Consider the following 16,922-nt stretch of genomic DNA (forward strand, 5'->3'; position numbering starts at 1 on the left):
TTTATTCGTCAGGTATGGCAACCAAAATCCAACGTCTGAGAGACGTCATAGTGGAAACGTCTACACAACGACAAGCCGTAATATCATTAGATGTTGATATTTGGTTGATTTTAGGTTGTTAGAAAGCTACCAAAATCCAACGTGGAGCCAACATCTTAAACCAACATCACAATGACGTGAATTACTGACATTTATTCAATAGGTATGGCAACCAAAATCCAACATCTGATAGACATCATCGTGGAAATGTCTACACAACGTCAAGCCGTAACATCATTAGACGTTGATATTTGGTTGATTTTAGGTTGTTAGAAAGCGACTAAAATCCAACGTCACGCCAACATCTTCAACCAACATCATATTGACGTCAAAGGCTGACATTTATTCGTCAGGTATGGCAACCAAAATCCAACGTCTGGAAGACGTCATAGTGGAAACATCTATACAACGTCAAGCTGTAACATCATTAGACATTGATATTTGGTTGATTTTAGGTTGTTAGAAAGCGACTAAAATCCAACGTCGAGCCAACATCTTAAACCAACATCATATTGACATCAAATACTGAAATTTATTCATCAGGTATGGCAACCAAAATCCAACGTCTGATAGACGTCATAGTGGAAACGGCTACACAACGTTAAGCTGTAGCATCATTAGCCGTTGATATTTGGTTGATTTTAGGTTGTTAGAAAGCGACTAAAATCCAACATTGCGCCAACATCTTGAACCAACATCATATTGACGTCAAATACTGACATTTATTCGTCAGGTTTGGCAACCAAAATTCAACGTCTGGTAGACGTCATAGTGGAAACGTCTGCAGAACGTCAAGCTGTAACATCATTAGACGTTGATATTTGGTTGATTTTATGTTGTTAGAAAGTGACCAAAATCCAACGTGGAGCCAACATCTTAAACCAACATCATATTGATGTCAAATACTGACATTTATTCATCAAGTATGGCAACCAAAATCCAACATCTGATAGACGTCATAGTGGAAACATTCGTACAATGTCCAGCTGTCAAGCTAAGATTATTAGAAGTTGATATTTATTTATTTATTTTAGGTTGGACGTTAGACATTGACATCGGCCTGATGTTGGGTTCTGACGCCAAACCAATTTTCATTTCCAAACAAAATGCAGTGTTCCCACAACGTTAGGGTACAGCGTCAATCTGACATCATGTTGACATCCTGTGCCTGCTGGGTGAGTTTCTTTCTTCTGTTGAACACAAAACATTGCATTGAACAAAAACAGCAGTTGACTTCTATAATAAAAGTCAATGTCTGCTTTTTTCCCAACATACTTCAGAATAATCTTGTTGTGTGTGCAACAGAAGGAAGCAATTCATAAAACGAATGTGAGTTAGATGTTCATTTTTGGGTGAACTGTCCCTTTAATAATCACTGGTGGGAAAACAGTCAGTCTCTTCTTTGACTGAAGGAGTGAGCGGATCAATTTAACATCCCAAATTCATCCTCACTCACTCAATGCTTCTCTGAACCACAGCCTGTCTTTTCAACAATATAAAGACTTTGCATCCCTAATACTTTCCTTACGTTATTACACATCGATCGAAAACCAGCAGGTTTAATCACACCGAACAGCACAGAAAATGATAGATGTGTTTTGATGCTTTGTGGTCGGGGAGTGAAGAAAAAACTGTAAAGGCTTTGAACTGCAGGGACTAATTGTACCCTATTAAAAAGCATGACATCAACGTTTTTGTAGACTTTAATCTACGTTTATTAGCACCGAGGTCTATATCATAGTATACTACCCCTACATTAAGCAGTGCTTTTTGTCAGAACAAGCTTTTTTCTGGCTTGTGATTGAAGCTAAGCTTTAAAGGGATAGTTCACCCCTCAAAAATCCTCAGGTGGTTTTGAGGTTTATTTCCTTCTGTTGAACATAAAAGGGGCGTCGCAGTGACGCAGTAGGTAGTGCTGTCGCCTCAAAGCAAGAAGGTTGCTGGTTCGAGCCTCAGCTGGGTCAGTTGGTGTTTCTGTGCCGAGTTTGCATGTTCTACCTACGTTTGCGTGGGTTTCATCCGGGTGCTCCGGTTTCCCCCACAGTCCAAAGACATGTGGTACACACCTATTCATTCAGCTGTGGCGACCCCGGATTAATAAAGGGACTAAGCCGAAAAGGGCGAGGCAGTGGCGCAGTAGGTAGTGCTGTCGCCTCACAGCAAGAAGGTCGCTGGTTCGAACCTCGACTCAGTTGGCGTTTCAGTGTGGAGTTTGCATGTTCTCCCTGCCTTCGCGTGGGTTTCCCCCACAGTCCAAAGACATGCAGTACAGGTGAATTGGGTAGACTAAATTGACCGTAGTGTATGAGTGTGAGTGTGATTGTGTGTGGATGGTTCCCAGAGATGGGTTGCGGCTGGAAGGGCATCCGCTGTGTAAAAACTTGCTGGATAAGTTGGCGGTTCATTCCGCTGTGGTGACCCTGGATTAATAAAGGGAATAAGCCGACAAGAAAATGAATGAATGATACTCTGATGCTAAGACAACCTCAGACTGACCCAGATAAGTCTAAAACTAGATGGGAACAGGATTTGGGGATAACAGATAATGAAATGTGGGGTCAGCTATGTAGATATGGGGTTACCTCAACTTTGAATTCCAGATTTAGACTAATCCAGTTTAATTTCTTACCCCAGCTTTATTATACTCCATCCAGATTACATTTAAAAACAGCATTTCTCCCCTCTGCTTCAGATGTGGTGTAGAAGAAGGTACATTTTTGTATTCTACATGGCTGTGCCTGAAAGTGAAAGTGTTGTGGGTACACGTATACAATATCATCGCACAGATTCATGGAACTGATTATCCATTGAATCCAGAGATATGTGTACTGGGCAATTACACAAATTCTGACCTCCAGCATAAATATGCTATAAAAATTACTGAAATGTTACTGACAATAGCTAAAAAATGCATTGCTTTAAAATGGAAAACAGACATTGATGTACCAATTGGACTGTGGATCTCAGAAGTTTGCAACTGTATACTATTAGAGAAGATCACATATTCTTTGAGAGGAAAGGGTGAATCATTTAAAAAGATTTGGAATCCATATTTGAATTATATTAAAACGGTACCACATGATTTAAATTGACAAAATAGTTTTTTTCCACTGTTTATACTGTATTTCCTCCTTTTTTTATTTATTTATTTATTTTACTTATTTATTTTATATATTGTGTATGTTTTACTTTAGTTTGTTTGCTGCTTAGTTTTGATGTTCTGTATTGTTAACTTTATATATATATATATATATATATATATATATATATATATATATATATATATATATATATATATATATATATATATATATATATTTATTTATTTATATATATATATATATATATATATATATATATATATATATATATATATATATATTTATATATATATATATATATATATATATATATATAAAAATAAATAAATATATATATATATATATATATATATATATATATATATATATATATATATATATATATATATATATATATATATATATATATATATATATTAGCACGAAAATGCAATGTCACATCAATCCAGTTAAAGTCTTCCTATGAATGTTTTTTTTTTTTTAAATATTTCCCAAATGATGTTTAACAGCAAATAATTTTTTTTAAATATTTCCTATAATATTTTTTCTTCTGGAGAAAGCCTTATATGATTTATTTCGGCTACAATAAAAGCAGTTTTAAATTTATTTTTAACCATTTTAAAGTCAATATTATTAGCCGCCTTAAGCAATATTTGTTTTCAATTGTCTACAGAACAAACCATTAAGTTTAGAAATGTGTTGAAAAAATCTTCTCTCCGTAATCAGAAATGAGGAGAAAAAAGTATACAAGAAGACTAATAATGTCCCGTTTCAAAACATCTATTCAGGAGAGCAAACTTTTAGGAGCCTTTTCATGGGGTCTTTAATAATGCAAGTGCATGTTTTGTATACTGTGAGAATCAAAGCAATGGTATAAAGCTGATAGCTGTAACCCAGCATAATTATATTAGATGAATTATCGTGTTTGAACTGGACGATTGTGAGTTTCGATTCAAAGACAGCATCGTGTAAATCACCGATCTCAAGAGACCTTCAACATTCAATTATCTGTGGAGCATCAGAGCGGATCAATGGAGTCGTCCGGCCTCAGGCTCCTGTCAGGACCCCTGGTCACTCGGTCACTCTCGTCTTTCGTCTCTCTCATTATTCTGCTCTCTTCACCCGCACAGACTGCAGTCTGACCTCGGCCACTTAACTCCATTTACAATGATTTTTTTTTGCAATGAAACAAGTACTTAAACTTAAGGTCAATCAATCAAACACATGTTACGCTTTTGAGTTCCGATAAAATACACACATGCAAAAAATAGATATAAAAGAATAGATTCAAACTGATGTGTTAGGAGTGATCGCATGCAACAGTCATTGCAGATCATTTTATTTGTTTATACATTTTTTTTACAGTTTTAGGAATTCCAGCCTGATCTCACGAGGAAAGGCTAAGTCCCTTTATTAATCTGGGGTCGCCACAGCGGAATGAACCACCAACTTATCCAGCACATTTTTACACAGCGGATGCGCTTCCATCTCTGGGAAATATCCACACACACATACACTATGGACAATTTAGCCTTACCAATTCACTAATTCACCACATGAGGAAACCAGAGCACCCGGAGGAAACCCATGCAAATGCCGGGAGAACATGCAAACTCCACACAGAAACGCCAACTGAGCCGAGGTTCGAACCAGCGACCTTCTTGCTGTGAGGCGACAGCACTACCTACTGCGCCACTGCGTCACCGTCGTACGAGTTCAAAGTTCGTACCATTTTAAGAAGGAGGCCTAACGCCAACCGTCATTGGGTGATGAGCAAATCGTACTAAATTGTACGAATTAGATCGTAGGATTCTTATGAATTAACCACTAAATCAAAAAGCTACGAATTGCCGTGAGATTTCGCTGGGAATTCCATGCAAATGTCAACTTTGGTTGACTTGGTTTTAACCAAAATAAAAAAAAACTTTTTATTTATTTAAAAATAAAAATTTATTTTATTTATTTAATTTTTTTGTGAAGGTTTACATTATATGGTGCTGTAATAATGCGCAAATATGTTTCTGTCATTGTTTTCAAGCAGTTTTAATTTGTTTTAAAATGTCAGTTTTTTTTGATACAAATATCCAAAGATTCTAATAAAAAGTAAAGAAAAAAAAAAAGTAAAGAACTTTTATTGTCATTGTAGTTGTACAACGAAATTAGTTTGGTAACTCACAGAGACCAGCAGCAACATAAAAAAGAGAGAAAACAAACAATAGACGTAATACTAAAATATAAGAGGCAAGAGAAAGTATACTAAATGTAATAAGTCACATAAAAACTAACAATAGACATAATACTAAAATATAAGAGGCAAGATAAAATATACTAAATGTAATAAGTCACATAAAAACAAACAATAGACATAATACTAAAAATATAAGATGTAAGATAAAATATACTAAATGTAATAAGTCACAGTATTTACATTATGGCAAATGAGTGCAAACATGAGTGCTTTCGAAAAAGATTCATTTATTGTAAGTATCTAAATGACATAAAGTGATAGCTCACCCAAAACTGACAATTCCTTCATTTGCACCCTTTACTTATTATCACAAACCTGTTTGAGCTTACTTTTTTTCTGTTGAACACAAACAGAACTGGTAACCATTCATAGTATTTCAATTTTCCCACAACAGAAGGCAATGGCTACTGGTTTATAACATTCTTCAAAATATCTTCTTTTGTGTTCAACAGATTAAAGAGCTTCCTAAGAGTTCGGAACCACTAAAGGCTGATTAAATAGTGAATGAATTAAACATTTGGGTGAACTACCCCTTTAACATGCACTGTAAAAAATGATGACAAAAAGTGATGACCTCAAACCTTTTTATGTTAACGTATTTATTAAGATGATCAGGTCTGAACTCAATTTTTGTAAGTTCTGCAAAGTTTACCTTAACATTTTGGGTTCTGTTTGATTGATAAGTTGCAATCAAAAAGCTTTGAAAGCCTTCAATCGACTCTTTTAAAGCAAATACAGAGCTTTTACAAGGTCCGATAGATTCCTAAATCAAAATAGAGATGTCTCACACGCTGTTTAGTAATTCAGAATACAACAGTGTGTGGATACGGATTCGAAATATTCTGTGACCTGTTTTTCCACATTGGAGGAGGCAGCTATGGCTGCTAACTTACCTGCGATGCTATTATTAGATCTTGTTGTCAGTGGAACTGAAGGATAAGCTTGCTTTGGCTTAGAATTACTCATATTTTGGTTGCGAATGTTCTAATCTAATCAATTAACTGAAGATATTTAGTGTGTAACATGTTCAACTTAACAATGTAGGTCGGAAGCCGTTCTTCCACGCATCTCACTCCTCCATAGCTATACCGGACGTCTGATGAATATAAGTTGAAAAGTTAATTTAATTCAACTAAATAAATTAAGGCAGCAAGATTTTCTTTAAAGTGTGTCAACGACAAATGCTGACCAGCAAGGGTGTTTAAAACAAAGATAAATTCTAAAAAGCCACCCAGATTTGATGAACAGTGCTTGTAGCAATGGCTCAGTCATTTGCCCTGTTTAAACAGCCTTCAGTGTCAGAATCAGCCCCGCATGATGTCATAACGGCAGCAAAAACGGTGTTGACAGCCTGTAAGAAATGTTCATTATTTTCGCAGACACTTTTGCCGGTAATAAGACGCTTGGGTTTTCTGGTAAATGCTGTAAGCTGTCGTGTGCCATCAGAGGGTCATCGCAACATGGCCAATCTCCAGTTTCCAGATATCACTGAGGCTAATGCACCTCCGGCACATGCCACTGCTCGTCTCTTTCTTTTCACACTCTCCAGCGTTCTCATGCCGACAAAGGAGAGCTTGCAGTCTAAACAGACAAGGTTAGGTTAAGGATAATGTACATCCAGGTTGTTGTTCTCGCAGAGCAAAGCTCAATATTTTTATTTATTTATTTATTTATTTATTTATTTATTTATTTATTTATTTATTTATTCATTTATTTATTTGTTCGTTCGTTCGTTCGTTCGTTTGTTTGTTTGCTTGTTTATTTATATGAGAATATATATATATATATATATATATATATATATATATATATATATATATATATATATATATTTGTTGGTTTATTATTTTTTTTAATTATTTTGTTGTTTATTTATTTTTATTATTATTTTATTTACTTTTATTTTATTATTTTGTATTTAGTAAGTTATTTGTTTAGTTTTATTTCATTTATTTAGTTATTTTATTGTATTTATTTTATTTTCATTTATTATTTGTTTCTTTTTCTTTGTTTTATTATTTTTTCTTTTTATTTATTTATTTTTATTTATGAATGCAGCCCTGTTATATAACACTGTTGTAAAAAGCCTGAGAAGTTTTATTCTGCTTTGAAAACAACCATCCTGTATGTACTTTATCCCACTTATTACACAACTACTTGCCACAAAGCATAAACCTTAGACACAAAATCTTGTTCTGAGCCATAATAGCTGTAATTTATTTAAATTAAATGCAAAGCTAATATGCACATTGCAGTCACAAGTCAAATAGTCAAATACACAAAGCTGAAATAAAGCATAAACTAACCTATATATATAATTCATTCACAAAATGTCACCAATCTGTCAAAGTTACAAATTACAAGGGGGTTTGAGGGGGTGTGACCCCCATAACTAATGCTTGACCCTCCCTGAAGGATGTCGAAACAAAATGTATGGGGGAGGTAACCTGTTAATACTGAGAAATAGTTCGCTCTGATCTGTATTATAAATAATAATGTTAATAATCAAAATAGTAGATCCTATATACTTTTGACCACCCCTATAATGGTTCATACCATTGTGAATGCAAAATCAGTCTCTGATTATATTTATCTCTCGGCTAAGGTTCATGATACAATATGACTTTAAAGACCACTGAACTTAGGAACACTCCACTTATTATTTGGAAAATGTTCATCTTACAACTCCCCCAGTGTTAAACAGTTGAGTTTCACCATTCTTTGAATCCGTTTAGCCAATCTTCAGGTCTGAAGGGAGCACTTTTAGCTTAGCTTAGCATAAATTATTGACTCAGATTAGACCATTAGCATGTCTCTCAAAAATGACCGTTTTCTTAGTTAAGCCTCGACTCTTCTGTAGTTACATTTTGTACTAAGACCGACAGTAAAATAGAAATAGATATTTAATGGTTTCTACCTTATTTGTTTTTCATTTAACGATAATATCTAGTTTTTTTTTATCATAAATTATACATTTTTTTCCGTGTAAGTAATTCGACAGTGCCTCATTTGACATATTCTACCATTTCCTAACACTTACAATACAAAGAAGTTGTATAATTGTATACATTTTAGCCTAAATCTAAATTGTTGTTAATAAAAAAACATTCTTTAAATCTCTACATCAGCTAAAATGCTTTTTATTTCAAGTTATCGCTCCAGTATCTCACAATAGATGCTTTGATGAACATTCCAGTCCTCATAAAAATGGAACAACTGGACTCCCGGTGGCGTTTCTGGCTTTGCTTGGCACATGAAGATGTTTAAATGCCCACTATTCATGTCTGTTCACTGCATGGGTCCTTGCGTTTTTATTCCAGTTACAACAGAGCACTGATTGAGTATCAAAACTGGCTGAACACTGCGTGATTCTGAGGTTTCTGGCTAGTGTTTATTAGTCTTAGCAGGTTATTAGTTACTGCATGTTCTTCCTTTGCTCTAATGACAGCAGAATGTGAGAAAGTCCATGCATTAGTGTTAAATCCTGACGAATATGATCAGCATGATTTGAGATTCTGCCAAGGAGCATCTTGTAATTTGGTTGAATCGCCGTCAAATCATGTCTCAGATTTACTAAATTTGCGAAAGATTCATTTGAGGTTTAAAATCACTGTTCTGAATGCCAAACCTTTCTGTTTATTAGCTTGTGGCGAGAAAAGCAGGTCCCACATTTCAGTGTGGTCTCTTGAAGCCCACTGTACATACAAACATCCTGTCAGGCAGGAAAACCCCTGCTGCTTTTGCTTCATGTATTACATTTTTCCTTTCTGATTCTGCCAAAACGCTTGACTTCAAACTAGAGCCGTGTCAGTCTTTTTTAAAAATGAGCTTGCTGTCCCGGAGAGACCTTGCTCTGATGTTTTAGCTGAACATTTTATGGTTATATTGATATTTTAGTTGTTTGATTTGAACCATCGAGCCAAGGGATTGTTTATTGTGGTAAAGAGTAATCTTTCTTTGAGATAGATCAATATGACGGGAGCAACAGAAAATGTTCATTTCATTAAAAAAATTGTATTATAATAGAAGTAATCTGGATTATGTCATCAGATTACTCAAATCAAGGATTTGTATTTAAAGTAAACCACTTTTTTAAATACCTAATCAGACTAGTTACTTTTGTGGATCACACATGATTATATACTATTTACACGGTGACAGTAAGTTGTTCAAAATCCACTGATTCTCCTATTTTTTAATCTCTTTTTTTTTGTTTAATGTTTATATTTCTTTATATACACGTTTGTGATTTTCTTTCACATTTTAAATGCAGTAATATTGCTGCGAATTTTGTTTTGTAGTGTTGCTGTATACTCTCAGAAATAAAGGTACGAGAGCTGTCACTGGGTGTGCTTTTTCAAAAGGTCCACATTTGTACCTTAAAAGTCCATATTAATACCTCAAGGCTACATATTAGTACCTAAAAAGTACAAAAGTGTACCTTTTAAAATGTTCAGGTACTAATATATACTTTTGAGGTACCAATATGGACCCTTTAGGAACACATGTGTTCTTTTTGAAAAGGTACCACCCCAGTGACAACTCACGTACCTTTATTTCTGAGAGTGTATGTCAAGTATTGTCAAGCATTCTTTTAAAATCATAAGAAACAATTTTGTTCATTGAGTGTGTTACTATCAGCAATATTGGTATTAGTATTTTGAATTATTAACTGTCGATTTGTTGCTCTTTAAAAATAAGCTGTTAAGAGGATAAAGAATTACATTTATTTTTTTCTTTGTATCTGTCAAAATATCCCAAGATTATCCAGCTTCACTATGTGATAAAAAGGGTTAACACAAAAGTAATCTAAATGTAATCTAAAATTAGTACGATTACATTAACATAAATATGTAATCTAAGAGATTAAATTGTAATCAGTAATATAATGTCTTAGATTACAACTTTACAGTAACTTAAGCAGGTCGCACACCAGAAGCGCCGCTCGGCACCGCGACATGGTGCGCACATGACAGTTTAAAGTATCACACACCAGACGCGCACATTCGAATGATATTTGCGGCGCCGGTTTGTTTATCCTGATAGAAACCAATGTTTAGAATTCTAAAATGCAGGGCGCCGCATGGCGCTGTGCGGCGCGCCGCCGAGTGGCGCTTCTGGTGTGCGACCTGCTTTAACCTAACTACTTTGGATTACATTTAGATTACCATTTGTAATCTATTTAAATCATAAGAATAGATTTTTTTTTTAATAAGTGTGTTACTATCAGCAAACAATATAGTGTATATTAGTGCTAGTATCTTAAAGTATTAACCTGTCGATTCAATGCACTTTAAAAAAGCGGCTCTTGTTGGTGATGAAGAATTACATTTATTTTTTCTTTGTATCTGTCAAAATAGCACGAGATTATCCAGCTTTAGTAAGTGACAAATAAGGATTAACACAAAAGTAATCCAAATGTAATCCAAAAGTAGTACGATTACATTACCAAAAATATGTTATCTAAGATATAAAATTTCAGAATCACATTTAATTTTTCTTTATAATGGTCAAAATAGCACGATATTATCCAGTTTCAGTATGTGACTATTAAGGGTAAGCACAAAAGTAATTTAAATGTAATCCAAAAGTAGTACGATTACATTACCATAAATATGTAATCTAAGAGATTAAATTGTAATTAGTAATACAATGTTTTAGATTACACCTTTACGGTAACTTAACCTGACTACTATTGGTTTACATCTGGATTACTTTTTGTAAACTTTTTAAATCATGAGTCATAATTTTGTTTTATCAAGTGTGTTACTATCAGCAAACACTAGGTATATCAGTGTTAGCATTTTGAAATATTGACTGTCGATTTGTTGCACTTTAAAAATAAGTTATTAAGGGGATAAAGAATTACATTTATTTTTTTCTTCGTATCTGTCAAAATAGCACGAGATTATCCAGCTTCAGTATGTGACAAATAAGGATTAACACAAAAGTAATCCAAATGTAATCCAAAAGTAGTACGATTACATTACCAAAAATATGTTATCTAAGATATAAAATTTCAGAATCACATTTAATTTTTCTTTATAATGGTCAAAATAGCACGATATTATCCAGTTTCAGTATGTGACTATTAAGGGTAAGCACAAAAGTAATTTAAATGTAATCCAAAAGTAGTACGATTACATTACCATAAATATGTAATCTAAGAGATTAAATTGTAATTAGTAATACAATGTCTTAGATTACACCTTTACGGTAACTTAACCTGACTACTATTGGTTTACATTTGGATTACTTTTTGTAAACTTTTTAAATCATGAGTCATAATTTTGTTTTATCAAGTGTGTTACTATCAGCAAACACTAGGTATATTAGTGTTAGCATTTTGAAATATTGACTGTCGATTTGTTGCACTTTAAAAATAAGTTATTAAGGGGATAAAGAATTACATTTATTTTTTTCTTCGTATCTGTCAAAATATCCCGAGATTATCCAGCCTTAGCATGTGACAATTAAGGGTTAGCACAAAAGTAGTCTAAATGTAATCCAAAAGTAGTACGATTACATCACCATTAATTTGTAATTTAAAAGATTTCATTATATTCAGTAACATAATGTAATAGATTACACATTTATGGTAACTAAATCTGACTACTTTTGGATTACATTTGGATTACTTTTTGTAATATTTTTAAATTATAAGTAATGATTTTGTTTTATTAAGAGTGTTACTATCAGCAAATATATTAGTGTAAGTATTTTGATATATTGACTGTTGAGGTGATAAAGAATAACATTAATAAATAAATAAGTTAATTAATTAATTAATTAGCATAATTAATTATTAATTAATTACTGTCAAAATAACACAAGATTATTTAGCTTCAGAATGGGACAAATGAGGGTTAACACAAAAGTAATCTAAATGTTATCCAAAAGTAGTCAGATTATGTTGCCACAAAAGTGTAATTATCCTTATGTGTAATGTGCTAAGAGTTTACATTGTATTTAGTAATATAACCTCTTAGTAATATAACATTTATGATAATGTAATCTAACTACTTTTGGATTACATTTAGATTACTTTTTAGTCTAAACACAGAAGGTTAACATAAAAAGTTATTGATTGAAATGTAAATTTTGTGTTAACAGGAAAAGGTATTACAAAAGTAATCTAAATGTAATCCAAAAGTAGTCAGATTACGTTAGCATAAATGTGTGATCTAAGAGATTAATTTATTCATTAATTTAATAACAATTTTGTAATTTTTGTAATTTGTAATTACCACAGAAATCTAAATGTCTGATGAATACAATCATCTCTTAGATTACACCTTTATGGTAACGTAATGTGAACACCTTTGGATTGCATTTGAATTACTTTTGTAATAACTAAAATGTATTTTTTTTTATCAAATTTGTTTATGTAATTTTTAATCAGTAACTGACTACAATTCATGAGTTATCTTCCAAGTTCTGATAGGAAGGAAATATTTAGTATGAAATATGTTCTGTCTCTTAATGCAAATGTCTGTCTTGAACGCAGGTCCTTCCTCGGTGATCAGCAATGATGATGACTCCGCCAGTCCTCTTCATCACGTGTCCAATGGCTCCAACACTCCCTCATCCTCCGACATGAACGCAGACGCTGTAATCATCGGCATGACCAAGATTCCTGTGATCGAGAACCCGCAGTATTTCCGCAGCACCAGCAGTCTGCTCAAGTCTGATACCTGTGAGTTGCTCTGCCTATACATCTGCCATTACAAGTCATGCAAAAAGAACAGAACACAGAACAATACAAAAACAAAATTTTTTTTTAATTATTCTAATTTTTAATTTTAATTATATTAATTATTTTAATAATTTAATTTTATTAAAATATAAAATATTTTATAATATAATATAAATTAATATAAATTTTAAATAATTTTAAAAATATTTATATTTACAGTTAAAACCAAAAGTTTGCATACACTGTATAAAAAGGCACATAACCATTAAAAAAAAAAAGTCGGATGTTAATTCGACTAAACTGTTTCTCTTTTAGGTAAGTTAGGATTATCACATTTGTTTCTGTTATGCTTAATAGCAGAATAATGAGAGAGATATTTTGAGAAATTGTTATAACGTTTCTTGAAAGTCAAGTTTACTTACAATAAGATTATTATGCCTCTGAAAAAGCTCAGATGATAGTGTCAAGGTTTTAGAAGTTTCTGATTGGCCTATTGACAACATTTGAGTTAATGTGAGGCACAACTGTAGAAAAGTATTTAAGGAAAACCTCAAACACACTGCTTCCTTGTGTGAGAACATGGGAAAATCAACAAGAATCAACAAAAAACCCAGATTACAATTTGCTAAATTACACTGTAATTTGTAAAAATGTAAAAATGTAACTGTTTGTTACATTTAAAGTTGAAGTCAGAATTATTAGCCCCCTTTAAATCTTTTTCTTCTTTTTTTAAACATTTCCCAAATGATGTTTAACAGAGCAAGGAAATTTTCACAGTATGTCTGATAGTATTTTTTCTTCTGGAGAAAATCCTATTTGTTTTATTTCGGCTAGAATAAAAGCAGTTTTAATTTTTTTTAACACCATTTTAGGGACAAAATTATTAGCCCCTTTAAGCTGTTTCTTTTTTGATAGTCTACAGAACAAACCATCATTTTACAATAACTTGCCTAATTACCCTAACCTGCCTAGTTAACCTAAACAACCTAGTTAAGCCTTTAAATGTCACTTTAAGCTGTGTAGAAGTGTCTTGAAAAATGTCTAGTCAAATATTATTTACTGTCACCATGGCAAATATAAAATATATCAGATATTAGAGATGAGTTATTAAAACTGTTATGGTTAGAAATGTGCTGAAAAAAAACTTCTTTCTGTTAAACAGAAATCGGGGAAAAAATAAACTAGCGGTCTAAAAATTCAGAGGGGGATAATAATTCTGACTTCAACTGTAGAGGGGAAAGCTTACAAGCCTATGAACACCATCTGCGAAGTATGGGGGGGGGGGGCAGCGTCATGTTGTGGGGCTTTTTCGCTGCAGGAGGGACTGCACTTAACAGCATAGATGGCATCATGAAGAAAGAACATTATTTAGAAATACTGAAGCAACATCTCAAGACATCAGCCAGGACATTAAAACTTGACCACAAATGGGTCCAAAGGTCTTCCAAACAGAACTTGACCCTAAGCATACTGCCAAATTAGTTGAAATGTGCTTTAAGGACAACAGAGTGAATGTTTTGGAGTGGCCATCACAAAGCCCTGATCTCAATCCTATAGAAAATTTGTGGGGAAAAAAAAGTTGAAAAAGCTTGTGCGTGCAAGACAGCCTACAAATCTGACTCAGTTACACCAATTCTGTCAGGAGGAATGGGCCAAAATTACTTCAAACTATTGCGAGAAGCTTGTGGAAGGATACCATTTGACCAAAGTTATACAGTTTGAAAGCAAAACAAAAAAAAATATGTAAATGTCAACTTTTGTCTGTCTAGAAATAAAAAATAAAAATAAAAAATTCTCTCATTATTCTGATATTCAGCAAATGTAAATCATTTAGGTAATCCTAACAGACCTAAAATAGTAAACGTTTAGTATGATTTACCATCAGACATTTTTAAAAAATGGTTATGTTCCTCTTTTAGAGTGTATGTAAACTTCTGGTTTCAACTGTATATGTACAGCTCTTAACATAGTAATTTCTCAGTGAATACAGGTCTTATATCTTGGTGCATTTGAACAAAACAGATTTATTAAACAAATATATTTATTAAAATAATATTTTAGTCACTATTTATTTGACGTCCCATTTGCGTGCACAAACACACAGTACATCATCTTACTTAACCCTCTCTTCTTTTTTTTTTTCTTCGCTGGCTACAGTATGTCCTTTCCTCCGCACTCTGGTTACTTTTAATATAGGCTTATGGTGTACAGTGAGTTACTGTAGATCGATGCGGCCTCATCATCCAGCTCTCGCTAATGTAATCGGCTGACTGGCTAGTTTTTCTTCAAAAGCATTTCTTAATCACATTAAGGATAAATCTCTGCGAGCGCAGTGTCTGTTCAGAATCTCCTCTCTTTATCTGTCTCTCCTCCAGAACACTAAACGCCTGATTAATCCGCTCTTATCTGCACACTGTCCTCACTCTCTAAAGGGATGCCTGGGACTAAAAACATCTCCGCTGCATCCCAAACTATCTCTAGTACACCTTGTATTAAATTATGCCCAATGTCCGGAATTACACATGTGGCTTCTTTTTGTAACCGAGGCTTTTGGACACAAAAGACACCCAGACTTTTGGATGCGTATAGAGCAGGTGCATTAAAAAAATAGAGATATTTATTTGAAGTTTTCAGATATGCTTCTGTCCATATAGTAAGAGTCAATGGGGTCCAAATATTACAAGAACACAAGGGGGCATAAATACAGTTGAAGGCAAAATGATTACCACTCCTTCACATATTTCCCAAATGATGTTTAAGAGAGCAAGGAATTTTCCGCAGTATTTCCTATAATATTTTTTCTTCTTGAGAAAGTCTTATTTGATTTATTTAGGCTAGAATAAAACAGGTTTTATATTTTTAAAAACAACTTTAAGGTCAATATTATTAGCCCCCTTATGCAATATTTGTTTTCGATTGTCTAAAGCAGGGGTCACCAATCTCGATCCTGGAGGGCCGGTGTCTATTTTGAGGAGCTAAAATAGACCGCAATAGACCAGCTTAAAGCAGGTCTAAAGTCCAGCGCAGAGCACGTTAATTGTGCAGGATGTACAGTAATAATCAAATATCTATAGAAATAAAAATGAATGAGAGGATTAAAATATAAAAATAAAAATAAATTTCAACATAAATATAAAAACCACTACCTCCATGCCTTCTTCATCTCAGGGGGCTTTTTTCGGTTTATTCATGATAATTTGCATTTGTATTATGTTATTATTATTATTAGTTGTAGTATTATTATCTGCATATTTATATATGTTTTAATAAAAACAAGCTTAGATTTGTCCACCTGTCTCTCATATGGGGCACAGCATGTGTATAAGGATATAACTCAGTTTTTTAACCACACTTCGTCGTTATTGTTCACTTATTAGTTTGCTGGAAATTAGAACTGAATTTAGAAATAGTTTTCAAACGAATCTTTGCGCTTAACAAACAAAATTAATTATGAAGGCTAATGGATGTCTTCAATGGAGTGCATACAACAGCGTTTCCGTATGCACAAAGGAAAGAAAGAGAAAGTAAAGAGGCCGATTGGAGGAGGCTCGTTCTTTATCCTTGTGCTGCGTATGCTCTGTTTCACTGTTTTCTCACTAGTGAAGCGCTCAGTTTTTACAATTAAAAAGTCTGCCATGTAAATAGAAAATGCGCCATGGCGCGACTCTTAAAGGGAATGTGAGACGAGATTATGATTGGTTTATTCTCAAAACACACCCATAAGAGACAAACTCACAGACAAACTCACAACTCATTAAGAGACAAAAGCACAACCCTAGTAGACCATGCAAAATAGGAAAAGTAGTTTCAGATATGTCCTTTTATATGCCCTGCGCTT

General features: G+C 33.4%; 1 protein-coding gene across 1 annotated transcript in view; it reads left to right on the plus strand.

The window, feature by feature from the left end:
- The window catches only part of ntrk2a (neurotrophic tyrosine kinase, receptor, type 2a), a 92,452-nt gene that overhangs the window by 54,157 nt on the left and 21,373 nt on the right, over positions 1 to 16,922 (plus strand). Inside the window, 1 exon segment of the mRNA NM_001366554.1 lies at positions 12,896 to 13,084. Within this exon segment, the coding sequence (NP_001353483.1) occupies positions 12,896 to 13,084 (189 nt within the window).

Source organism: Danio rerio, chromosome 8 (assembly GCF_049306965.1).
Source record: "Danio rerio strain Tuebingen ecotype United States chromosome 8, GRCz12tu, whole genome shotgun sequence".
Lineage (NCBI taxonomy): Eukaryota > Metazoa > Chordata > Actinopteri > Cypriniformes > Danionidae > Danio > Danio rerio.